A 26,714-nucleotide genomic window follows, 5' to 3' on the forward strand; every position below is an offset into this window, starting at 1 on the left:
GGAAGGAAGGAAGGAAGGAAGGAAGGAAGGAAGGAAGGAAGGAAGGAAGGAAGGAAGGAAGGAAGGAAGAAAAAGGAAGGAAGAAAAAGGAAGGAAGAAAAAGGAAGGAAGAAAAAGGAAGGAAGGAAGAAAAAGGAAGGAAGGAAGGAGAGAAGCCTTACTTGACTCTATAGCATAGTAGCTGAGGTCTTGGTAAAGAGAAGAAAATTATGCAACCTTGTCTTTACTACTAGTCTTGCTCTTTCTCTCTCTTCTTTTAATCCACAATATTTGGGAAGCAGAGACCAGAACATAAAGTGGAAGCACTGATGCTTCCTCTCTCAGGTATTACCAGCTACCTTTTAAAGCAAAGTAAATCACAAGGCCTAATTGTTCTCTGCACAGTTTTTGAAAGAAAGGATGTCCTATTCCTCTCAACAAAGTAAGCTTAGGGCCGTCAAACCAAGTAGCCTTGCCAATTAATACTCCTGAATCAAGTATAAACCTCACAGATAATAAGGTGTGTAAATTTAGTGAATTTTGAGTATTTTCTACCACCCAAGTCTCCATGATGGTGTTGGATGTTTTCATACAGTGCCTTACTCTCCTTGTATGCTGAACAGGAACACTGGACTCTGGATCCAAGTTTGGGGCTGTCTGCTCTAAAACAAGGCATTTTGCTTATTTGTAGGTGCCTAAAGCCTTTGTTGGATCTACCCTGAAGAAATCTGTCTGCTGGAAAGGGACCAAGAATACCAAAGCCATTTAATCGTAACTATCAGTCAGTCACATTTTGATAGCAATGATCTGTCAGAAGGCTATTCATGAGTAAGTTTCTTTTTGTCAGCTTTATCACTTGAATCCTCTGCAGATATCAACTATTAGAATATCATCATAATTTTAGAAACTATTGGAAACAATTTCTTTTCCCCAATAGTCCTATTTAAACAAAAAAAAGTATTAATACATTTTTTTAAAGAAGTTGCTAAAGTCAAGGTATTAAGGAGCACACAAATTAGAAGCAGAGTGGATCAATGGTAGCTACATCCAAATAAGAGTATTTGGATGCCTATAGCTAGGGTGAATATTTTAAATACTCAACTTACTTCCAGATTGCAGCATTCACCACGTAGAGTTATGTCACTTCCTGGAAGCACCATTCCTGACTCAGAGTGACATCACAGCATCAGCCAGTTTTGATTAGCTGAAACTATGACTTCCTCTTAGAGATGGCCCTTTCTGAAGTGACATAATATAACATGGTAGCTCCCTAGTGTTCAGCGTACCTTGGAGGTAACTCTGGTGTCGGGGGAATCACCGGGCAGCTGGGCAGGTCGGTTATTTCAATACCCCTCAATCTCTAATATAAATATAACAATTATACAATAAATATAGCACAAACAAATGCACATGCAGTACATGTCTATATCACTGTATATCAGTATAAATATACAAAATAGTCTTATATATTAAACACTTGAAAGCTATTTTCTAAATCTGGGCCTAATTTAATGTAAGCTTTTAAGTAGCCTTCATTATTTTTTAGGGGCATGCCATGAGCTAATGTACTCAACCCTGCCAGCAGCAGGCAGTCCACAGGTCTAGGAAGTCCCAGATCAGGCCACCATCAGTGGGGCACATCCCACATCTGCTGAGCATGTGTAACAGGGTTGCTCTGCATGTGTCATGGCCCTTCACCCAAGATAAGCGGACACCTGGCAGTTCTTGCTTCTAAGTGTCAGAAAGCTCAATAGGTCAACAGACCAGTAAAGTAGGCAGTGAACTACTGCTATAAATAGTCATCTTCAGCCCAAATTGATAGGATTGGCAGGTTTCTTTATTTTTAAAGGCTTTTCTTCCCTGGCTATTTATTTTTTTCTTTCACTCTCTTCACTTATCTTTGTCCTTGTTGAGACAAGAGCCTCTTTGAAAGTCAAGATCTAGCCTACCATCTGCAATACCATGACCATACTTGCCTACATAGCTCAATAGAATTATACCTAATTTTAAAATGAGATGGAGAAATGTATCTCTTTGCTTAATTTTATCACCCTGCTTTATGTTACTGTTGTAACCTTAACTATTTAACTTTTCAAAACATTTCAAACATCATCTTTCTAAAACATGTTTCAAACGTCATCTAAGTGAATTCAGTCTTTGTTTCTACTTGGAGTCTCATCTCAGTTAAGAAACAAAAGAATAGTGACAAGTCATTTTTACTAAATGGAAAATTAACTGCTGTATCATGTTTTGTCAGGGAATCTGAAAACATTCTATAGTCTGAGTGAATCAATCCTTGCTCTGCTGTTCAGAGGTCTTAGTAGATATGATAAAGACTGTTGAACTTAACTGTAATGCAAACTTGCCTGTGGAGGTTTAGGTGGGCTGTCAACCTGACTTTTGTTTTCTACTCCTTTCACAAATGAAAGGCATTGAATATTAAGTCCAAATGTGAAACACAGGGTGTCAGTTAAGGAGTTAAATATTAATCATATCTGTAAAGTCAAGGAGCTGATTTCAAGAATTCCATTCAATTAATTGTTTTGACCCTGTGTCTTCAGCTTTTAGAGCTTCAGTTTCAGCACCTAAACATGTTCCTTCCATCACATCTCGGTAAACTTCCTTTTAATAGAGAAAGGAAGCAAATGCTCAGTGCTGTTGCAAATGAGTCCAGTTTCAGTTATATGTCTAAATATGCCTTAGATGCTTAGGTTTAGTTATCTAGGTTTGTGAACTGTGGCTTGTGTGTTTAAATAACCTACTTTATAAGCTGAGTACTTGGGAGAGGAAGAAATTGATTAAATCCTGGAAGCATGCAATGATGTGATTACAGAAAGCATTCTGTGCTTTTTTCACAGTACAATACATGATAATCCATATTAATAAGCCTTCAAATTATTTATGAAGTGCTATATTTAGGAGCTAAGCCCTTGAATAGCTATATAATGGAATTATGTTGAAAATGGATGTACTTCATTGAAATGGATGTACTGAAAATACACAGTACCTAAAAATAGCTCCATATAATGCAACATAATAACGCTTACACAGAATGGCAGTATTTCATTTCCCAGAAGCTCTTTCTCATATAAAACGGAAAACTGAATACATCTCTTGCCAATTGTAAACTTTAACACATACAGTAACATTTCAGGAGAAGCAGAGCAAATAAGGGAGGGCACACAACTCACTTTTTCTGCCATTTCATGGGAGTGATGCAATGAATGTTCTCTTTCTGAGAACATTCGCCTTTGTTCATAGCTGGCTAGCCGACAAGTGAGCCATGAAGAAAGGGTGCAACCACCAATTCCAATGCATGCAAGAGACATGGAGGCAAGATGCAAAGAATAGAGAGCAGACGACTTCTTTGTCAGAGCACGAAGAAATTGAAAATTTAAGATTCCTCCAATTAGTCCACAGATGCAACAGGCAGAAAAAAGTATCATCTGTCAGGAGAGACAAGAGAAGTTATGTCACAGTAACATTTTTCAGAGATGGATTCATGCATATAAAAATGAGACCAACCATAATTCAATCCTTTGATGGCATCGTTGACTGCAAAATACCACACAGACACTTGTTTTTAACTCCCTCAGCTCCAACATTACTCAAAGGGAATACATTACTTTCTGGTGTAAAAGAGTTAAGATTGATGTTGCATGTAAGATAAAGCTGGGAAAAATAAGTAGGTGATATTAAAACCTAGTCAGTGGAAGGAATGCTAGGGCACAAATGTGGTTTCCATCTCTTCATGCAGAACAGTAACATGACAGAATGTGATGTAATTTTCTATTGTGCAGTTTCTCACTATGCCTCAGGAGTGAATAGCTCACATACTTGTAGTGAATCTCTCTTGCTTTGTGTGCCATCTGACTCTGCCTCCTGCTCAATTATAATTTATTCAGTCAGACAGCAGATTGGAGGCTTTCTGCAGCTTTTGCGAGGAATTTGGAAGTATTTAAGGTGAATGTGCTGGTCAAAGAAGCAAAAGAAACAACAGAGAAATCTGTAATGCTGCTCTACAGAAAGTTACTTTGGTGTCTGTGCATTTTGTTAGTTGGTTAGTTGATTTGGTTTATTAGATTTTAACTTGATTAAAATGTTTCTGGGAATTTTAGAAGGCTGTGAAACAGGCTGCAATTAATGAGACATGTTTAAAGATCTCCTACTGTTTTAATCGCAGTAGGAGATGATTCAGGATGATTCAGGATGTGCTTGAGCCACAAATGGCTCAAGAGCAAAGGACCTTATTATGGAGACAGTGCTCATCAGAATAAGTCTTATTCCCTTCCCTTGATACTGCTGACCTTCACATGTTGATCTAAACGGGTCTTTATGGCTTTGTATAAGTACTTATCTACTGTGGTAGCACCAGTTTATGGAGCCTTGCAGACTGTTTCTGTACACAACTGGGATGAGAATTTCATCAGGAATGTGGCATTGAGGCTGTTTGTTGCAGTCCACTGCCAAGTGACTTTTCCATGAGACTACCAGAACAGACAGCTTTTAGAAACTGGATATGGTACCCATGTTTTAAGAAATGAGGCTATGATTGTAACAAGGTTTAGGATAACTCATTGATATTAAAATACAATCTGAAAGAACTATGGATTCCCTTAGCACTTACACTGGTTTTATGTGACTTCCATCTGTATGTGGCAGAATAATCAAGCTGACAGAAAATTAAGTAAGGCATTATCACTTACAATAAGATCATGTCTTTAACATAAAGTTCTGCTGTGACTTGTGTAGTGATAACACCATTTTGCTGCAGTCAGAAAAATTACTGTAATTCTGATTCTTAGAAGAGACAGAACACATCTGCTATGACTTTAAAGCTGACTTACACATATTTCAGATTGAAAAACGAACTTATTAAAATACTTAACAGCTATGATATCTAGAACCAAACTTGGTCAGCAGTCTTATTGAGATGGCAGCCCAGTATTGTTTCTTGAAGGGGAGAAGATGCAATCTAGTGATGTTATTGAGAAACATTTACTGACGTGATATAAATCTGTGTCAAGAGGTTTCCCATCCAAGTTTATTCAGAAAATGATAAATAGGGAAGTGTGGCTTAAATAGTGTGACCTACATAGGCCATTTCAGAACTGCCTTGTTTTGGCTGAGTATCCCAAAGTGCTGATTGCATTTTTAGATTGCTGACTTGAAATTTTTATAAGTTTTTATCAGAAACACTTGGACACAGAAAGCCCCCAGTATAGAGTTCAAGTTAGATAAGTATGCCTTTCAAATACTTATGTGCTATAGATGCAGTGGAAAAACTTACAACAAGTCCAGATTTTTTTTTGGCACACAGTATTCCACATATGCCGCAAAGCAGGAACTGCAAAGAAAAAAGCCAGCAAACAATTACTTCATCATTTAAGGTATAAAGTTTAAATCCCACTGTGTTACTGTGGTGGTAACCACAACAGTAGTTTAGGCAATGATTACACTTATCAGAATTTTTATCACAAACCTTATTTTCAGGAAGTTAAAACTCAACCATAAACACACTTATAAGAAACTGGAATGAGAAGTCAGACTGACTGTGATTGCTCATAAGAAAAGAAAGGAAATCCAAATTTTAAGCTTCTTGGCTAAACAACTTGAGGAAGAAAAACCCCAATTTTGCAAGCAAAAAAAAAAAAAGCTTTTTTACTGTTGGGGTGGTTTTTTTTCTCAGAAAAGTTTAGCAAGGTAGTAGCCAATGATCCAAATCATCTACTTCCAAGTATAGCTTAGGTACTTAATGCCGTGATCCTACCATCTGAACGGAGGGATCATACATGGATTGTTGTCTTTAAGACAGCAGAACTTTGGGCAAGAATGTAATTCAGTCACCTCTGTGGGTGCGGTTGTAAATATGAGTACATCTTTGGGATGTTTACTCTACTCACTTTGCAAGAAATAGCGTGAGGGTATCTGTACTTTGTTTCGTGTAGTTTCCTCACAAAAACTGATCTGCTAATTGTGGCATCAAGGGTTAGGCAAAAAATAATTAACAAAACCAAAAAACACTCCCTACCAGCTGATACGAATTGATGTTAATGCTTTGTAATGACCTCTGTCAAAGACCAGGGATGTTCTCTGGTGTCTCTTTTTCCTCCGACAGAAAAGTTTTATGAAGAAAACAGTGAATAGTCCCCAAGGGAGCAGTCATGGTAGGAGATAACGGTAGTTGTGTGAAAGCAATAAGGCCTTCTCCAGGTGTTAGTAATACTGTCAAAATATTTCCCTGATACCTCATAATCTTTATTAAGAAATCTAGGCTACTTATTTTCAGCAAAGCTAACCCTACACCCCTGTTGGGAAGTAATTTTGTAGTTTTAAAACTGGATTTTTCCACATTCTTTTTGCACTGAGACAGTATTTCTAGCAAAAGGCTGTGCTTGACCTTGATTTAGGATTAAATCACAGAGCAGACCTGACTGTTACATAAGAAATGAAAAAACCCCACCAAAAACCTAAGCAGTTTCTATATGGCATTCAGTGTCCATGTAATATGTTACAGTTACATCTCATTTACACTCTAAAATTTTGCAACTTCACTATTTCAGTTGAGGAGGTGCTTTAATACATAGTTTATCTCCCTGCAACTAAAAGTTCATGCATATATCTAACCTAAGTTTTTACTCTAAGTTAGACCCATCAAATCAGTTCCCCACAATAAATGTGGTTAAATTTTGTGTATTATTTACCTTTACACTAAGTATGGGATGTGAGTTTAATACCAATCAAATTACAGAGAGGGCTGGGTCATGTAGATCATGGTGCTGAATGGCTCAGGACATACCAGGACATACAACTGGTAATTGCTACTAGAACCCACTGACTGGAATAACAATAGAAACTAAGCAAAACAAAACAAAACAAAATCACCAATTGGTAATGTTACCCTTACACCTTTCTCATAAGAAGAGGAGATTTCAGGTCATCATATCTGCTTTGTAAGTTTTCACTCGGGCTGTCTGTGAAGTTTTGGAGTTTCACTGCCAGTCCTGTCATTGCAGATTGCTTTCAACAGGTATGCCTCAGATTTTCACGTATAGTGTTTTGTATTTCTCAGCATTAATGTAGAAACCTCAAAAGAAATCTGTTAAAGACATCTTTGTAATTAAATTCTATTCAGTCAGATTTGATAAAATGGATTAATAATATAATTCTTCTCTGTAGTGAATGAATAGGATTGAAAGGAACTTTTTGTATATAGAAAAATTAATGAGTTCTCAAAATTACAATCAGTATAGTACAATACAATAACTAGTTTAAAAAACTGTGAGTTTGATAATTTGCCTTCAAAGCTGGAAGAACATGAAAGAGGAGGTCACCCATTGTTTCAAGAATACTCTAATTCTGCTTCAACTAGAGACAATGGAGCTATCTGCAAGTCCTAAAGTTTGCTGATGATACTAAAGTAAGAGATGCTGGGGACAGTGTCAAGCATAGAGTGGCCTTATAGAGGGATCTGAATAGACTGGAGAGTTTGGCAATCACCAACGATATGAAATTTAACAAGAGCAGATTCTGCAACTGTGTCCTGGGGAGCATCAGGCAAAGCATTGCCAGCCAGGTGAGGGAGGGGATTGTCCTTTTCTGCTCTGCACTGGTGCAGCCACACCTCGAGCACTGTGTGCTGGTTGGGCTGCCTCAGTATAGGAGGGCATCAAACTACTAGAGTGTATCCAGGGAAGGGCAGCCAAGATGGTGCAAGGCCTCAAAGGCACGACTTACAATGAGCAGCCAAGCTCACTTGGTTTTTCAGCCTGGAGAAGAGAAGGCTGAGGAGTGACCTCCACACAGTCTGCACTTTCCTCAAGGTGGGGGCAGTGGAGAGGGAAATGCTGATCTCTCTCTGATAATCACTGATAGGACACATGGAAATGGAATGAAGTTTCATCAGAAGAAAGTTCTTCACTGAGAGGGTGTCACTGGAACGGGCTTCCCATGGCACCAAGCCTGTCAGAGGTCAAGGGGCATTCTGGATGCTGCTCTTAGTCATGTGGTTTAGTACTAGGAGGAACAGGGAGCAGGGAGTTGGGCTTAGTAATCTTTATGGGTCCCTTACAACTTGGAAAATTCTGTGACCTTTTGATAGTATGTTATTGTGTCATATATACTGGATACATTTTCTCTACATCTACACTATTTATACACATACACAAAGAATAACACATTCCTTAGTTAAAGAACTAAACAGACAATGAACTGAAATTATTCTATTCTAACTCAAAGAAATTGGGTATTCCTGCTTCTTCCATGTTCTTCTGTGTAATTGTGAGAAGATCATGATCAAGTTTTATAATCCATAAGACTGTGAGACAAACAAGTTGTGAAACTGAATGCACTTATGTGCCTGAATATGTTAAAAACCTTGGAAGAAAAGCACTTGGGCAGCATTAAAGGATTAATGTTATTTTGGTTGGGGTTTTTTTATATGACAGTGTATTACATTCATAAAGAAAAGGCTTGCCCAAAACCCAGTATGGTTATTTATTTATGACAGCAGGCATTTTGCAACCAATGGATGAATTTGGGCCACAGTGTCAGGCAATTAAACCTCATGCAAAGCTTTGAAAATAATGAGCCAAGTTTACCACTCTCTTCTACGGCTGATTCATTGGAAGCAGTGGAAAACTGCTTTATGGATAGAGTATTAGTAACACCCAGGGCTCAGGAACACTGCTCAAACAGATTTTCTTTAGCTGGGCTTCTCAATGTGGAGACCTCTAGAAAGATTAGGATTTCAGTAGGACATTATGTGATAGACTCTGTTATCTGGCTTTTGATTGAATAGTTAAAGATTGGGGGGGGGGGGGGGGGGGGGGGGGGGGGGGGGGGGGGGGGAGGGTGTTGGGTTTTTGTGTTGTAGGCATTTCCTGTAAAATTTTTGATGTCCCAGTGTTGTGATTAGCAGTAATGAAAATTGGATGGGAGAAACTACACTAGCTCTTTGTACCAGAAAAAGGATGTGAATATAAATCAACTGAAAAGGAATTTCCTGTGTTTGTCCCTGTTTGTCTTTTTATTAGAAATCTTCTATTTTATAATACTGCCAACTGGAATAGAGTCACCAGAGGCTCTGTTGTCTTGACACTCTGTTTGTGGCTATCCTGATAAGCTTCATCTTCATGGCGATATATCATACCAGTTAAACTTGGTTTCTAACTGTTGAGCTACTCTGGACTACAGTTTGCGCATGAATAACTAACACTGTCATTGTGAGGACTTGTTCCTTTCTGTTTGTTCACTGATTATCCTCAATCAATTTTTACCAACCAACCTCATGGACTCTTTAAATGTAGTTACATTTTCTAACCTGAGGTAAGCTAAGCAAACAAACTTATACTGAAAATACAGTAAATCAGGAGTGGAAAAGAAATATATCCCTGAAGATAAGCTCCTTGTAAAGAATGTTCAGTTTTTGAATTGTTCACAACTCATGCGGAGAATAAGGCTAAAGCATTTAATTAAGCATAACCTAAACTAACAAGGCCTACAAAATAACCTGGGAGCCAGAGAGGAACCCTCAGCTAAGAGTTGTTTAAAAACAGATGTCTTACTCTTGGACTTTCATTTTAATTATTATTCATAAGAAAACAAACAAACAAAACCAAAACCCACAAAAAAACAAAGCAAAACCAAACAAAACCCCCAAACCAAAACCAGAATCAAAACAAAAAATACTCAAAATAAAATGCTAAAAGATGTCCAAAAAGTTCACTTAAAAAACTATATAAATCACTAACTACAACCAATCCCCATTGATCCTGGGGTTACTTTTCGTTGCAGACTTATTCACACCTCCTATATATACATGATGTTTTGTGTCAAAACTAGAGTAGGCATGTATTGAAACTCTTGGAGCAAGTCCAGAGGAGGGCCAGAAAGCTGATAAGAAGACTAGAGCACCTCACCTACAAAGACAGGCTGAGAAGGTTGGGGCTGTTCTTCCTAGAGAAGAGAAGGTTGTGTGGACACCTCATATCAGCCTTCTGGTATCTGAGGGGAGCCTGCAGGGAAGCCAGAGAAGGACTCTTTGTCAGGAGCTGTAGTGATGGGACAAGGAGTAATGGGTACAAATTGAAAGGGTAAATTTAGGCTATATATTAGGAAGAAATTCGTCTCTGTGAGGATGATGAGATACTGGAACAGGTTGCCCAGAGAGGTTGTAGATGACCCAACCTTGGCAGTGTTCAAGGCCAGGTTGCACAAGGCCTTGAGCAACCTGGTCTAGTAGGAGGTGTTCCTGCCCATGGCAGGGACAGTTGGGACTAGATGGTTTTTAATGTCCCTTACAACCCTTATTCTATGATCCTATGATTCTGTGAGAGTGTATCATCCAGTAATAGACAAGGACATAACCACTACTGGGTGAATGGTAAGAAATCCAAAGAAAGATACTACAAAGCATAAAAGCTACTTAGACACTCAGTGAACTGTGAGTGCCTCAATCCCCCTTTCAGTGATGATTCACCAGGGAACTATCACAGTTGGAATCACTCTGATAGAACTATGTGATTGCAAGGTGATGCAGTAGTGTTGGTAGTGTCTTTGCCATTCCCACTGCAGCCGTGCCTGCTAATGTTCAGTATGCATGTTGGAAAATCTCTCTTTTTGTCAGCTGAGCTTCGGAATAAAAACCCAAGGACCTCCCAGAGAAAGGGGAATGTTTATTTTGAGCCTGCTTTAATTTACTTTATATTAAATACTGGCTTGAAACAAAACCTCAGATCTAAACACCCAGAAATTTTGGTAAGAAGGCTGAAATCCCAATTTAGATTCAAGTTCTGTGGTTTGGATCCATCCCTATTTCATATTTTTGGTAACAAAAGACTTGGCCTCTTTCACTTTCCCTTGGAAAATGGGTACTTTCTTCCTGGTAGTCTGAATAAAAGATTCAGTTTTAGTTATATTTGCAGGAAGCCAAAGATTTATTGCTTTCCACCATGCAGAAAAAAGGAACTATTTTTATTTTATATATTGGAGCTAAGAAACCTTTCTGCCTTTTGTTTTGAAGAGGCAAAGGCAATGGAGAGTGCAATTCCCTTGAAAAAAATGAAAACCGTGCATGGAAAAATTTCCTGGAGACAGGCTGAACAAAATAGTAGAGAAATCCTATTGAATATAAGGACTGCTTGATCCCTAGTCATTGTTCATGACAAAGAAGACTGCTACACTATGTACATTCCATGAAAAGTCCTCCATCATTCTGGGTCATCCATATGTATCTGATGAGCTAGAAAAAGGGAAATTATTTTAAAATGGAATATAACACAGTGAAAATGTAAGTGTATCATACCTATTCAAATGATCCTCTACTTGGAAAACTAAACCGTCAAGACGCAATCAACAGCTTCACATTTATTTACCTTTGTGAGGTAGTAAACCAGAAAATCTGTGTTATATACTAAAGCTACATAAACATGTTACTTCCAGGAGAATAACCAGGAATTTGAAATTAATAACATAAGGAAAGGATGACTCTACTTAACAAGATTTCTACTCCATCCAAATGAGAAAAAGCTGAAATCTAATGAATGAACTAAACAGAGGAGGTATCTCTAACTGTAACTCTTCTTCAAAGCAGTATTTCAGAACAAGAATTAAGTTTTCATAAAGGGCACAGAATGCACCCCTGAAAACAAAGGCATCAAACTAGAGGAAAATTACAACAGGTAAAAAGAGCAAGCCTAGGCAGTAGGTTGAAAATCATCCAGACACAGAACCAGAAGCAACAGCATTGCCACAACCCCACCCTGTGTTCCACCAAATCTGTCATGCTGAGAGTGGAGGTTCTGTTATAAGTGACATACAGAGTTAAAACATGTCTAAACTGAGCTAATACCTCCATCTGGCAGTGTGCTATTGGGTCTTATCAGCTCAGGTGCTGCTCCAATTTCCACTGATTCAAGCAATATTCAAGCAGTTTAAATTCTATCCCAGTCCCTGTAATTAGTGTTTCCATTCATCTGGTTCTAGACCTGCAGAGATGGGAAATGGTTTTTGGAAACACTCAAGGAAATTTAGAAGTGTGTCTCTGAATCTGAAAGTCTACCTGCTTATCAGTGATTCAAAAAACCTCTATTCATCTCTAAAAACACTTAAGTTCTCAGCACGAAATAATGAGGTGAATTAAAGTCTTATTTTAGCAAAACATTTAAGCATGTGCTTAAATCAGCCTATATTCAACACATCCTCTAGATCCAACCTAGGAACTACAAGTCCCTTTAAATAGACCATCTTCCAGATTGGTTTATGCCTCTGGAGTCTCTGAATGATAAGGAAAATATACTGAACGAGTTCAGTTGGAGTGAATTGTCCTGACTCCATGCAAGGCAAGAAACTCCCACACTTGGTACATCCTTCCTCATCTATAGGTACAGAACTCTTCCCAGCTTTCACTGAGCTCATTGAAAGTCCTGAGATTAATTTCATCAGGAGGGAGAGCCAGACAGAAATCTGGTCAGTTTGATGAAAATGCAATGCACATGTTAAAAGAAAGTAGGGTCACATCTGCATTTTGTCAGCATGCTAAACAATAATGTGATTTTTTTAGTGTTATTTTTTGGGGAAAAAAAATAGTTTGACTCTTCTTTCCAAAGGAAACTTGGCAGTGGTAAAAACTAAATGCAAAATTTAGTGTTTTAAAATTTTAGGCCACCAACATTGATTTAATAGTCTAAACTTATATTCTTGCTCTGGGAGAGCTCCATACAGACTGACATTTTTCTTTCCCCTCAAATCCTGGCTAAAGAAATAAAGTCATTTAAGTCAAATATTTCAAGTGCCATCTTGGAACAAATTTCTGTAGCCAAACTATAAATGCAGATTTTTAATGGGCAGGCAGACTTCCACTATGCTAAAATAAAAAATCATGAAAACAATAATTCTGTATCTATCTACAGACAGGCAGCCAGATCAACATATAGAAATTGCATATCTCTCAAATACATTTAGGTATTTGTCTTAATAAGGGAAGAAACAATTACTCTTGAGAGGCATAACCATAAGTGAATAATTGGGTATCTCTCTTGCATATAAAGAGAGATAGCATATTTGCCTAAAGATGTGGCCTTTGTCTCTCATTCTCTCTCTCTGTGAGGGAATCTCATTTATAGCAGTGATTTATTCACCACTGCAGAATAAATAAGGATTAGAACCATACACATGTGTGTGAATGTCTAGTCACTACTCATAATGATAGTGATGCAGCCACTATGCTCTAAATATAGATGTGAAAGTATGTGACCATTTAAAAAATGTCTGTGAATACTTTTTGGAATATTATCTTCTGATATTTTTGTTTGTTTGTTTGTGCAAAAACCTTTGCTATGGATGCTGTCATTCTTACTATGTTAGTGTTATTGGCTCAGCGTTCTCATTGCTTGGATCATTTCTATGGTTCATCATATAACTGAATTGGAATGGTGGATTTCAGAAATATACCTCAATTCCTGAGAAAGAGAGAAATCTGGGAGACACTGATTACAGCCTGTGGAATAGGTTATCCCAATAAATTATAAGAGAAAGAAAATTCAGAAATTAACAACATGTGCACCTTCGGGTATTTGGGACTGTTTTTATGGTGGATTTTTTTTTAGTTTAGCAGCATGGCCTATTTAAAAAGGACAGATTGGCTATGATGTAAATTGTATAGCTGTCTCCACATGCTCCAGATAATTTGAGAAGTCAGTTGTTTTCTTTTGGCTAAATTTTAAACAACTCTTACTATCTTAATCCAGCTCAACTCCAATGAGAATAACAAATTTAGAAACTTTTTTTCCCATTTCCTCTCATTTTTTGATGTAGACATTGCCTAGGCTTTCAATTTCTTAGTTACTTAGTTACTTAGTTACTTAGTCTACTCTACTTTCACTGATTTGTTTATACATAATGCAGGGTGTGCAGTGATCAGATCACTTCAGCCCATGCTTAACTTCAGTTGTATCTCTAATCCTATGGGTAGGATTCACATGATTAAAGTTAGGTATGTTTGTAAATTATCTGTCTGAATGAAGGCAGTGAAAAATAAGAAAAACTCTTTTAAGAAAAAAGTTAAAGTTTGTCAAATGCAAAGCATTGCAGGGAGGCAAGAATAGAAGACAGAATGTGCATGATTTTTAAGATGCCCAAATTTTAAGAATTCAGGTTAAGGTTTCCATGGTGATGCTATCTTCATCTACTTCCTTCTGAACTTGGGTCTCTGCTGAGTTACACCCGCATAAAAGGATAGAACAGGGTCAAAGGTTTTCTGCGTATTTCCAAGTAAATTACGACAGAAGGCTGTTCAACTTAACTCAAGTGTTTTGCATCCTAACATGTCAAAGAATTACTTTTCTCTTTAATGTCCCTTTATTTTCCTTAGTGTATGTTTCTCAAAGGAAAACCTTAATTCAAGAATGTGAATTGGAAGAAAATAACATATTTTATGGAAGATATATTCTTTAATACAGGCAACATGAACTCAGTGTAAGATCTGGTGAACAGAAGGGTGGCTTATGCCACTTCTGCAACACGACAGTCCTGAGGATTGTCCAAACAAACCTTTCTTCAGTTGTTTTAATTTGGGTCTAGTTACCCATGTCCGTAAGCATCCCTGGAGAACAGTAAATCTCTGGCCCCTTTCTTGTCCTGTCTCAGCTGCTAGTACCCTAAGTAAGAAGAATGCAACCTAACAGACAGTTTGAACTGCTGGAGTAGTACAAAGAGAGTGCTATAATGATGACAGTTTAGACCATAGATCTTTAGTTGAAGGAAAAGTAAGTAAGCCTTCATAACCATGTCACCCTACTCTGCATACCACCGTGATTTCTCATTTCCTCTGCTACGTGAAGCATAAGCTGCTTGCTTCCACTTTACAGTTTCTTCAAGGCTTCTCTCTGCCTACCCAGCCTGTAGTTTTTACTCAGTTCCTAGCACTTGATGCCAGCCTCTGCTGGCTCTGGTTGTGGGCATCCTTTGTTACCTTTGCAAACAAGTCCCTTTGGGCTCCCTTCCATGCCTCTGCACTCACATATGAGGATAGTTTCCTATAAACATCTGCAAAACCACTTTATTGTCCTCTGTCTTATTCCTCTCTAAAACTCGTCCTATGAACAGCTTGAAATCAGCCAGACTGCTGATGTGTTAATGCAACCACCTGTTATACCACTCAGTTTTGGTTTGTTATTTCTTCATACTCCCTTAAACCCTTTTATCCTATATCTGTCTCACTTTGATTATAAGGTCCTTGGAGCCAACATCTAATGCAGATTTTAATCTATGGCTAGTAAAAATTCTGGGGTAACAGAAAGCATAAAAATGAAGCAATTGTGCAGGAAATGTGCATTGTCATGAAATGATATCAGCTGTGGTAACATTGTCACAAAATGCAATCACTGCATAAAATACTGATCTGACTGACTGATGAAAGCTCTTTGACTCAGTGAAACCCAGGATATTGCCCTCTGTCATTAAATCTTCAGATAGACACCTGTTTGTACATATTTTTTTCTTCATCAGCAATGATCAGAAACCTCCCTTTCTGAAGTGATTTTGACAATATCATTACCTGTTGGCCACTGTCTTGTCTGATCTGGCCTTCATTTTCATTTCTCGCCTACCTGTTCTGCAGTGCAGAATTATGTGTGTGTTTATATACTGCCAGAAATATTTATGACTGTTGTCAATAATTAATAATTATTGACAGTGAGAATATTACATGAAGTACTTTGTCAGAATGAATCTATAAATTACAGGTTACAATGGTGAAAAATCAAGAGTGTTTTGCATTTCTCATGTTAACTCAAGCAAAGCAAACAGTCGTTTTACAAATACTGCTGTAAAATCCAAGCTGGCCAAAACCAGATTTGGACTTCAAAAATGCCCACTCATGTTTAGGCTGATTATTCAATATTTCCTACTCTTTGTTTCATAAATATAAATAACCATTTGGAGGAAAATTCTTCCTAGAAACATGCATATTTCAAACTGGAAAAATAAAGAAACATTTTGAGAAGTGAGAAATGCTCAGTGATATGAACACGCTGCTTCTATTAACCCATTATTGGTTTTTCTTTTTTTCTTTCTTTTTTTTTTTGGTTCATTTTACAAGAAGCTCAGGGTGACCAGATCATAAGATTACATCTTTCCTTTTCTTTCCCATTCCCTCTTTCTTTTTTTCCTCCAAAAGTCCAGGACTCGGCTGACATACCCTTGCCATTAATTTAAAACACCTTCCGACAGTCTCCTCGTTTCCTCATAAGGGATAGGGGCTGATCTTTTTAAAACGGAAAGCTCACAGTCAATTTAAAGACTGTAAGCTATGGCCCGTGTTCCACTCGAGGCATCGGGCTTTCCCAGGTGTGAGAAGGGGTTCATAGAAAGTTCAATTGTGCACGGCAAGATTGAAAAACGGAAAGAAGCGAGGAAGAAGGGGTCTCCCCCGCCCAACACACACACACACACACACATACACACACACACACACACACACACACACACACACACACACACACACATCTCTCCCCGCCAAGCCTCCCGCCCCACGACTGTTCAGATCGTACCGCATGCACATCGGAAATGGACCCGGCGAGGCTCTCGGCGCAGCATGCACACGCGGGAGGGAAGGGAAGAAAAGGGAAGGGAAAGGGGGATGCCTTCGCACGGTCTGACCATCACCATAAAGAGTCAAAGAGAGAGTGAAATGGCTAACGTACACACACCCCGCTCCATACCGGAGAAGAGTCTCCCAGCTGAGGTTTATGCTCTGTGAGGACCAGGCTGAAACTGACTGCCCCCACGGCCACGCTGGACACCCCTAACCCTATCTCCAGCACGGAGAGCACCAGGAGGCTCCCGATGATCTGGCTGCTGGTGCACATCCTCCCTTGGTCATCCTTCCTTCCCGATCAGCCGGGGAAACCGCGCATCCTCCTTCTCCGCCGGCGCTCCCGCGGCCCTAAGTCGCCCCCAAACTTTTCTTCCTTCGGTGGCAGCCGGGGCGGAGCGGCGCATCCGCGGCCGGCGGGCGCTGCCGAGGGGCGGCGGGGCTGCCCCGGCACCGCCGGGCCCCGCGCAGGCAGCGCCGCGCCAGCCCCGAGCGCGGCCCCGGCGCGGCCCCGAGCGCGGCCCCGGCGCGGTGGAGCTCTCCAAGGTGCCGGCCCGGCGGTGGGTGCGCGGCACCGCGCTCCTCAGGGGCTGCGCCTCCGCTGGGAAAGTCGACCTTGTCTGCTCGCCTCCTGCGCTCTCATTGGAATGACCTCACCGGGATTTTTTTTTTTTTTATCCCCCTCCTCGTCTTGTTTCTCTCGCCCTTCTCTTCCTGGGCTGGGGGCGGGGGGTAGAGGAGTGCGGCGAGCCCACCCCGGTTATATTTATGTATGAATGCAGACCCAATGCAGGGGCGCGGCGCACGGCAGCCCCGCCCCGGGGCCACGGGCGCGGCACCTTCGCGGTGCCCCCGGCTCCCCGCACAGCTCCGCCGTCCCGCACCCGGCGCGCTGCCCGCAGCACCGGGGGCCGGCGCGATCCGGCCGACAGCTCCCACTGCGCAACCAAGCGCGAAAGGTGACCCCATCGGTGCGGTGTGCACGGGTCCCCCTCCCCCAGGTGCTGCTGTGAACATTCAGAAGGAAGCCCATTTTCTTCTTCTATCAGTAAAAGGTCTGGAGCGTGTCGTGTCTCACTCACTGTGATACCGTGTCTCACTCCGGTCTTCTCCAGAACCCTACTGCCAAAATAGGCAATTGCTGTAGCCATTCCTGTCACACTGACAATGGGCAGAATTGTGTGAGTCCCAAAGCAAATGAGCAACAAAGCAAAACAGAACAAGAGATCCAGGGCTGATACTTGAGCCATACTGGATTGCTTGATATCAATCTTTATTATTGTACCTCAGATAGAGAGAATGCTTTGCCACTCTGACTACAGTTTTACAATCCAGATGTGTTGCACAACATGGTAACACACAGACACTCAATCTAGTATGCTGGCTCTTCTAAGCATAGATCATTAACCATTGGATATTTACCTTAACAAGAGGGCAAAAGAGCTACATAGAAAATTGTGTCCCCCAAATCTAGATCAGAATTCAAAAACATTGGCATCCTGAATGTTTAGCTGATTTTCTCTATGTACATGCTATTTCTTAATTCTAAGTAAAACATATACAGAATTTATCCTTGTATCACAAATTACAATTCTTAACCTGGATATAAAGCCTACACTCAGGTGTCAGAATCCAGAAGGGCAGGCTAGACTTGTCCATTAATTTCATGGTGCAATTTGGAAGCAAAAGTACAAGACTAGCAAGGTGCTGATTGATTTCTTTGGGCTCCACAGCCTGTCTTGTGTGTAGAGAATAGGCATTATATATGCTTGAGAAGATTAGATCCACCATTACAGGCCAGAGTTTAGTTCTTATTTGTAGAAATCTTGCTTACTTAATTGCTATCAGTGGAATTAGACTGGCATCGAAGTCTCTCACCTTAAGCTGTTTATGGTTTTTTTAGGTGTTCAAGAGTGAGAGGAAGGGGTCCTGAGATGGGATCTTAATGCTTTCTAGTTTAAAACTTCAGCTGTTTCATATTTTCTCACAGTTTTACCACTTCACAGAAGTAGAAAAGGTAACTAAATCTAAAGAAAACTGCCTTATAGTTAAAGCTGAATTGTCCCCTTTTCATCTCTTATGTTTTAAATGGTACCTGACGTCTCTTATCATTAAAAATCAAGGCACAGCATAAAAGTTCCTAAGCTACTCTATTTATGTAGGAGGATGGAGAAAGCACAGATTTTCAAGTACCCACATGGGTGTAGGAAGGTGTTTCTGCAATGACAGTATCCTTATTATGTCAGATTGTTATAAACGTTAAAGTGTGCTAAGGTGCAATGATTTTACTGCTCAGAGTATATTTTACCAGGTCTATAAAAACCAGTGGTGATAAGAAGAGAATTGCATAATGACAGATATAATTAATATATTTAATACTTGCAGCAAGATAGAGTGCCTGTCACATCAGAATAGAGCTCATGTGACAAAAATAAGATTTCCATAAACAGCTTGTTTTATGTAACATTTCCACTTCAGTCATAATAAGCAGTCAGAAAGATGGGGGGAAAGAGACCTTGTGAAAAGTGTGCCCTAGATGGAGATCACTTCATGCAACAGTTATTAAAACAGGGATATAAAGCTGGAATGCAATGGCAGGAGAGGAAGTGCTCTGGGTGCCCACTTTCAAATTGGTAGACTGCAGAGAGGTGAAGAACTAAGCAAGACCTCAGCCAGACTTAATATCACTGCTCAGAAGGAGCTGCATGAGTTATCTCTGTTTCACACCCTTTCAAGTAAAGACAGGAAGGAAATGTAATATTCTAATCACTATGTTTTTAAAATGGAAAGATGCAGTCTTTGTCCATGTAATCACTTGAGTTTATTTGTACCATGGTGCTGCATCATCATTATGTGCTGATCTAGGCAATTAACTTTACACATGGGACTATTCATGCATACATTTCACCACATGCTTACATCTTTGCAACTTAAAATTATTTAACTGCTTTCTGTCTCAACTGGCTGGTTTTGAAATATTTCCTGTATTTGTGATTCTGGTAACAAAAAGATTATAATGAAATACGAAGAAAAAAAAAGTAAAAAATCATTCAATGAGCGGCAAATTTTCATTATAACTGCAAAAAGTTAAAGACTGAAATCCCATCTCCAAAGTAAAATTAATTAGAGTCATGAGGGCTTTGGATTTTTTAATTTAAACTGTTGGGTTCATGAACAAAAGTCATCAATCTTCTTGTCTTCTTTGAAGTAAAGCTCTTTTTTTCCTCTTTTTTTGTCATTGGAGACTTTAAAAATGGTTCATGACAAAAAAAAATTCTAGTCCCACGGCGGGATGAAGGGTAATTGAATGACATAGTACTGGCAATGAAGAAGTAGAAATCAGAGAAGAAAGATTCATTTGTATAAAATCCCTTTTATATGTCTCTGGTGACCAAGAGACCCAAAGAAGGTTGTGGCCCATCCATGGGAAATTACCTGTTTTATGTAACACTTTTGAGCATGTATTCATAGCTGAATACATCCTGTTAAAGTGGTTAAGTTTATTTATTTTCTAATTCCATGTGTCTTTAAAACAGTACTGTAAAGATCCTTATTACGAGTAAGAACTGGACCTATAGCACTAAATCAGAACTCAGATCACCGAATCCAATTCAGCCTAGGATATTGTGAATAAAATTAAAATTGTACACCGTCCTATGGCTGCTTAGAGGATGAGAAATAAGTTGGTACAGTTCCAAGAGGGGAGATACTCCCCAAAAACTGGCATTACTAATATGCAGGTATAAGGTAGCAGTCTTGGACAAATAAACAGAAATGTGAGTGATCTTGGAAGCTATCTTACTCTTTTAACTTATGGATTTATTTTCTAGTCAGTACCAAGCCATGTCAGCTAAGCTGTCTTGGAATATATGGCATAGACCAAAGGACTTCTACCAGGACATTCTTTGGGAAATGAAAAAATTCAGCCTCATTGGCAGCTTCCAAATCCTCTTTTTTAACAGGTTCCTTCTGCTTTCACCTTTACTTTGCAGATTCCATTTCTTTACACTATTTTGCCCCCTGTATACCTTCAATTAAGTCTGAAGCAAAACCAAGGGAGAGCAGAACTCTAACAAACACCTTTTAAGTGTTTGGAGTGATACAGTGTCTTGGGTTCTACAGAGAGATTTAATTCTAAAACCAGCTGTGTCAGTTACATCCCATCTATAGAAATGTGTGCAAAACAGCCTTTAGAACATTTCCCCTTTTTCTCTCTCTCTTTTTTTTTTTTTCCTATAAAGTCAACTCAGTACATTTTACTCCTTAGTTTGTTAATACTCTAGATTAGTATGCATTAGTGTTATGGAATGGAAAGCAAACCCAATCAGAATCTCATATGGGAGAAGATAAGGGACTACCATTGATTTTGTCTGCTTAAAGTTCAATATTCAGACAAACTTTCTGCTGAATGAGTAGCTCAGCCACAGCAAAGCTAGGATCTGTAGCACTGAAGTGACAGGTAAGGTTGATAGATCATAGTTGTTTTTCTTCAATTCAGTCATTAAGGTATTGGCTTATAGAACACATACACACACAGATCTGAGGACATAATCTAAAACTACTTGGCACATAGTTTTGTTAAAGAGAAGTCAGAGGATTTGTGACAGTCATTTATGTTGGATGGAAAATTTCATGTTTTCAACTTTGGTTTGGGTAGTGAAAATTGAACGAACTCTGTATGGACCAAATTAAAAGTTGCTCTATATGACACTTGGGTTTATTCTTAAATACCACCTTTTGTCTACAACTGCAACTAATTCTGTTTCACTCAAGGCACCTTCTACTAACTTGATTAGATGATTGAAGAATCCTCCTTCAGTAGAAGAAATCAAAAATCTGTGCAGAAATCCTATCTTCTGCTACTCATCAAAACATTAAGAGTGTGTGCAAAATCACCTACCCCCATGTTAAATGCAAAGATATTAAACACGGGGTATTTAAAGTGGATTGCCTAACATTGTACATCAAGTCTGTAGCTGAACTGAGAGGGCCTCTTTTATCCAGCAATAATGCCCTGCTAAATAAACACTCTTTCTGCATTAATACAGTTTCTGTGGAAACTGCAAGAAAGGATGATCATCAGAAAAGGCTGACTTTTCCCATGTACTGTGATACCCTGGCTTCACAGCAGACAGTTTCCTGCCAAAGAAGATCTTTAGATGCCCAGCAGCTCTGCTCCAAACACCTAACTAAAGCAAGTACTCCTCTGTTACTGACATGGATTTTATACTTGTAAAACAGTTCTTGACCATTTTTTGGTGCATTAGTGTCATGCTAAATAGCTTCTCATTGAGATCTAGGGAACATATATCTTGAGATTACATTTAGTAACTGAGAAGGATGATCTTTATAGACCCATTACCTCTGATCCACCAAAAGTTGTCACCCACTGAGGAATCTCAGGCAGAATGGGAAACTGGTTGCTTTAGAAACTGTTTTGAAGTGCATGGTCAAACACTGTGTGTCTGAAATAAATTTAAAATTACCAAACAATCACTAAAATATTTGCATTTTTTCATAGGATGAACAGATCTTTTAATAGGGAGATAGGAGATTTTAATGGTACTTTCCAAAATGTTTTGGGATGGTGGTGGCCTTTCAGCACAGATTGCTTTGGGAAGAAGTTCTCCCTGCTTAGGAGGAAGAAGTCCTTTAAATTGTTAAGGGAAAGTTTTCTGGAGGTAGTATCTGTCTAGGATTGTACCCTGCTAAAAAGGGTACAGTAAATGTAAGGGAAAATGATCTTGACATGGAATTTCCATGGGATTCAGGATTTAAGAAGAAAAAAGGCAAAGTTCTCCCTACCATAAAGAAGAAAGACATGGAACTATCTTCTTTTGGGGAACAGGAGCAAAGAGGGCTGGGAACTGACAACAGTTGGGATCAGCAACTTATCATTCTAAGGGTTTTTATGCTAAGGGATAGCAAATGCAGTAATATGATGAGGACAGCATAGCTTGTTAGAAAAGGTGAGGAGAGCAGAGATGGATTTCTGGGAGCTGGCAGGGCTGACAAGTTTCACCATGCTCATAGGGATAAAGGAGTTTGGAGGAATATGGTTATTGTGGTGGGCTGAGCTTGCGAGAGAGAAGATAGGACAGTTCAGTGGGGCATGAAGGAAATGTGAAGTGAGAGTGTTTGGAAAATAATGAAGGGTCTTCCTATCTGCTGCTTATCCTTGCAAGTATTGATAGACTTGCTACAAATCCAAGCCCTTATACATTAATATTTTGAATATGTAAGGGGAATAGAAGGGCAACATAATGCAATTATTTCCACAAGAATAATGGGGGATAGAAAACTCAGAAAAACTTTGCTGAAGACCTTTTGTTTTGATGCTGAGTTGTGAGATAAAAAGTGTTAGGGCAAAAATTACCTTGCACATTAACCTGTATATCATCAGGAACAGAGACCTGTGTTGATCCATTAAGTCTCTGTTCCTTCTGACATATGTCTGATCAAGTAACCTGCTTCCTCTAGCAACCTGATGACTAAAACTATTAAGTATGCTGTTTATGAGAGACTGATGCAGGAACAGGTTCTTACACTGAAGGAGTGAGTCCTTATTGAACTCTCCAGGTTCTCTCTGTCTGACATATATATTACTACTCACATTTTAGCCTCTCTTCTGAATTCTTAGTAAGAGATGCTGCTATGGAAAAACTGGAACAGAAAAGGATGATTTTTACACCACCTCTGGATTTATGCTCGAAAGAAATCTTCTCTCTAGGACCTTTGCCTAGATGATTGCCTTGAAGATGATCTGCAGTAAAACAGTAGCTAGAGGCACTTTGAATTTCCCACTCTTATTTTGAAAAGTTAAGAAGTTATTCCACAGCAGTACAGTACCCCTCATAGTTCCTGAAGCTGTGAGGCTATGGAGAGGTGTAATATTGGATCAGTGTGATCACTTATAGAGGATCAGCATATACTAGCTCTGCAAGGAAAATATGCCATTGCCATGGATTGCCACCTTGTACTTTATCCAGTAATTATTAAATCTACTAAGACAGTGAGCATTTTGTTCAGACAATTTCTGAAACCTGTGTACAGTCATGAAGCTATTGCACTTTTCAATAATGTACTACCTTAATAGGTGTGAGCATACAAAAGCCACCAGATATAGTTCCTAGCACCAGCTATGCCACTGACATCTCTGAACACATTTCATTTTCATCTTGACTTCTGCAATAAACTGAGTAGTTTTCAAATGAAGTTCATGTTGTCACTGTTTGCAACAAGTCTCCACCAATTTAGTCTGCTCTTTAGCATGAACACTGAGAATACTGATCTGAAATAAAAAAGGAACATAAATCTTTATTCCAAATAATTTATTTAACACAATGACCAGGAAAAATCCTGACTTACTTTTTTTTATTTGTTTGTTTAACCTTGGATGTTCAAAACAAAGCAAAAGTGAGATAACGTCATTACTGTCTTGCTATATAAACAGAATGTGAAAAGCAATCTCTTCAGGATACTAAATTAATGTGTGCTTTGAACTGCATGACATACAAAACCTGTATGACAGTCTGCCATCTTTCAATCTCTGGCTTTCACTTTGTGACGTAAATCTCATATTCCGCAGAAGTCCATTATATCTAGATTTAATTAAACTCTTCTGATCTGAACGCAGTAAAAATATTTACTTACAGTGAAGACTGTACTCCAGCATTCTCAAACCTAAAATGCTATGAAACAAGTGTCTAACTAGTATTTCAATATATTATGGATCTGCCATCATGTCTTAGAATCCTGCAGTGCATTCGCGTAGTAACAGTTAGAAGGTATCTTGGTAATTTCAGCCTTCTTACAGTACAGTACGCAAGTGTTTTCAGAGTTCACCTTATGAATAATACTTTTCTGAATGAAGATGAACCTAACACATGTACAACTCAATATGTATTAAAGGCTTTGCTGTATCAGAATCATTACAGCCTCTATCACTTAGATTCCCAAAGCTCACATTTGCCTAACTGGGAGCACAGCCTGAATGAGGGCTAGAACAAACCTGCACATGTAAAGTGGCCTGAAAGATCACATAACTCATGCATGATAGGGATTTGTGCTGCTACAGTAACCAGGAGTAGTGCCAACCCAGAAAGCAGCACTTGAGAACCTCATGACCAATATCTGCTCCCATTTTTGGCATCCAATACACTGTAGAAAAAGGCAGAGTCCAGGCTCCAGCTGTTGCCTGCTCATATTCTTTGGATGAGTCATTAAAGAGATAACAGCTGGGATGAACCCTGTTAAGAGCTCTAATCTGAAACCTGTCAGGATAGTTTTGCAGTTGAATAAGGAGTGTATTTTTTCCTTTTGGCAGCTCTTTTAATTAGATCAGAATTTATCTCTCACTGAGTAATTTTTTTCCAGTGAAGAGATACATTGCGTTGAAAAAGTCCTTGAGTGTGGGGCATCTGAGCTGTTACTTGAGAAGGTTTGGAATGAGGTTTTCTTTTATTGCATTGTTCTTTGCCAAACAGTTGTTAATTTTTTGAGTCCAGGGAAGAGTAGAGAAAAAAATCACTGAAAGTCTAAAATAAAAATGAAAGTATTTAGGGACTAAAGCTTAATTATTCACATTCTTTCAATGTTAGGCAAAAATAGGAATTAATGGTTAACAAAAAGATTTTCCTTGAACTCTGCTTGCCTCCATCAAGCCCTTTTCTCTGCCAAACTGTAATTTTTTTTTTATGAGAAACATGCTTTATAAAGACAGTGAAGAAGGAGTCCAAAATGGTAAGCTCTAAGGGCACAGAGTTGAAAGAGTGATTTGTCAACATGCCTGGAAATCGTAGCTTTTGTTGGATTATACCCAGCAAATTGTCGGTTTCTGTAACACATGATTTTATGGAAGATCTGTAGTCTGACCCAGTTCCTTGTGTAGTTGGTAGAAATCTTACAACTGGATGAAATGTAAGTTGAACTGGATGTTGCTGTATAATGGCTATTCATTGGTCAACATTTACAAGTTGCTTTTACAGCTGAAAAAGCACAGGATGTATTGCTAAAGTCCTGCTACAGCCATCTACAAATCTCAGACTGGTTTTGGTCGATAATGTCTATATATTGCTAATGGTTTAGCAGCAGCAGCTAGACCTGCTGTCTGGTGGGGAAGGTTGTCCAATCACATCACTATCAGGGGATTAGGAATTTATGCAGAAATGGCCAGTGGTAACAGCAGGAGGAAGCCAAAGGTACCCTGACTCTTTCTTTCACTTTATAAAATCACATCTGGGCTTTCTAAGAATATATGCTACAGATGTAATGTTATAAATTAGAATTCTGGCCTTACAGCTCTGAATAGTGAGGATATCTTAAACAACTATCCTTAGAGACACGTGTCTGAGCTCCCAGTCGCCCTTGGTGCATTTGGTTCCTACATGCTTAGGGCATATCAGTTCACATATATCTAACACAAAAACCAGGTCCTGTAGTCAAAATCTCCCCGTCACCCAGGTACTGATGTGCTTTGTACCAGGAGAGCTCTGCTTACTCAGGTAGCTGGCACCTGCACCTGAGACAAGAAAGTGTGTTTTTATTTGCATCTGAGTCTTAATGATCTGTGCTATCACTCTGTGCTGCTAATCAGCTCTCTGACTCCTTCTAATTAAATGTTAAAAATAACAGCACATCAAAAAAGCTATACTCCTTAGCTAAATTTTACAATGATTAATTTAGTAGTGTTTTAACCTGTGTGAGCAAGAACAGAATGTAGCTCAGCAAAAAACTGCTGAGGAACATCTTAATTGCAATTGTTTTAAGGTACAAAGGGCACAGGAAGGAGTGCAAATCTTAAAATTGCACCCATCTGTTAGCAATTACTGTAGTTGAGCAATCAAAATAATCTCATACCTTCCCAACTAGCTGAACAGTGGTCCTAGCTAGTAGTAAAGACTGATTTTGTAATAGTTTCTAACAGTCATATTGCAATAGTATTTTCACTTCTGCTTAGTGCTTTCTTTCTTGAAAAGGTGATCACACAGCTGTGTGTTTTGATTTCTGATTTAAAGCTCATTCCCCAATATGTGTTCCTGATACATTTTTTGACTTTATGTGTTATATCTCCACATGATAATTACACCTTATACTTTAAAAATGCTTATTACTGCATAATTTTTGAGGGTTAGTTTGTGTG

At 39.0% G+C, this 26,714-nt stretch overlaps 1 protein-coding gene across 5 annotated transcripts in view; it reads right to left on the bottom strand.

Annotated features, from left to right (window-relative positions):
- TMEM196 (transmembrane protein 196) overlaps positions 1-17,333 on the bottom strand; it is a 20,177-nt gene extending 2,844 nt beyond the window's left edge. The window contains exons 1-4 of one of the 5 annotated variants that reach the window (XM_027877939.1): positions 16,701-17,333; positions 5,270-5,326; positions 3,171-3,425; positions 1,266-1,339 (exon numbers count right to left, since the gene is read on the bottom strand). In XM_027877939.1, the coding sequence (XP_027733740.1) occupies positions 1,266-1,339; positions 3,171-3,425; positions 5,270-5,326; positions 16,701-16,847 (533 nt within the window). In that variant the 5' untranslated portion in view covers positions 16,848-17,333. Of the gene's footprint in view, positions 1-1,265; positions 1,340-3,170; positions 3,426-5,269; positions 5,327-16,682 lie in introns of all 5 variants that reach the window. The other 4 variants (XM_027877938.1, XM_027877937.1, XM_027877942.1 and 1 more) reach the window with 4 other exon arrangements.
- Positions 17,334-26,714: the final 9,381 nt, after the last annotated feature.

The sequence above is a fragment of the Empidonax traillii genome, unplaced genomic scaffold (genome assembly GCF_003031625.1).
Source record: "Empidonax traillii isolate 1590-97213 ecotype Southwest subspecies unplaced genomic scaffold, ASM303162v1 scaffold35:size4298261, whole genome shotgun sequence".
Lineage (NCBI taxonomy): Eukaryota > Metazoa > Chordata > Aves > Passeriformes > Tyrannidae > Empidonax > Empidonax traillii.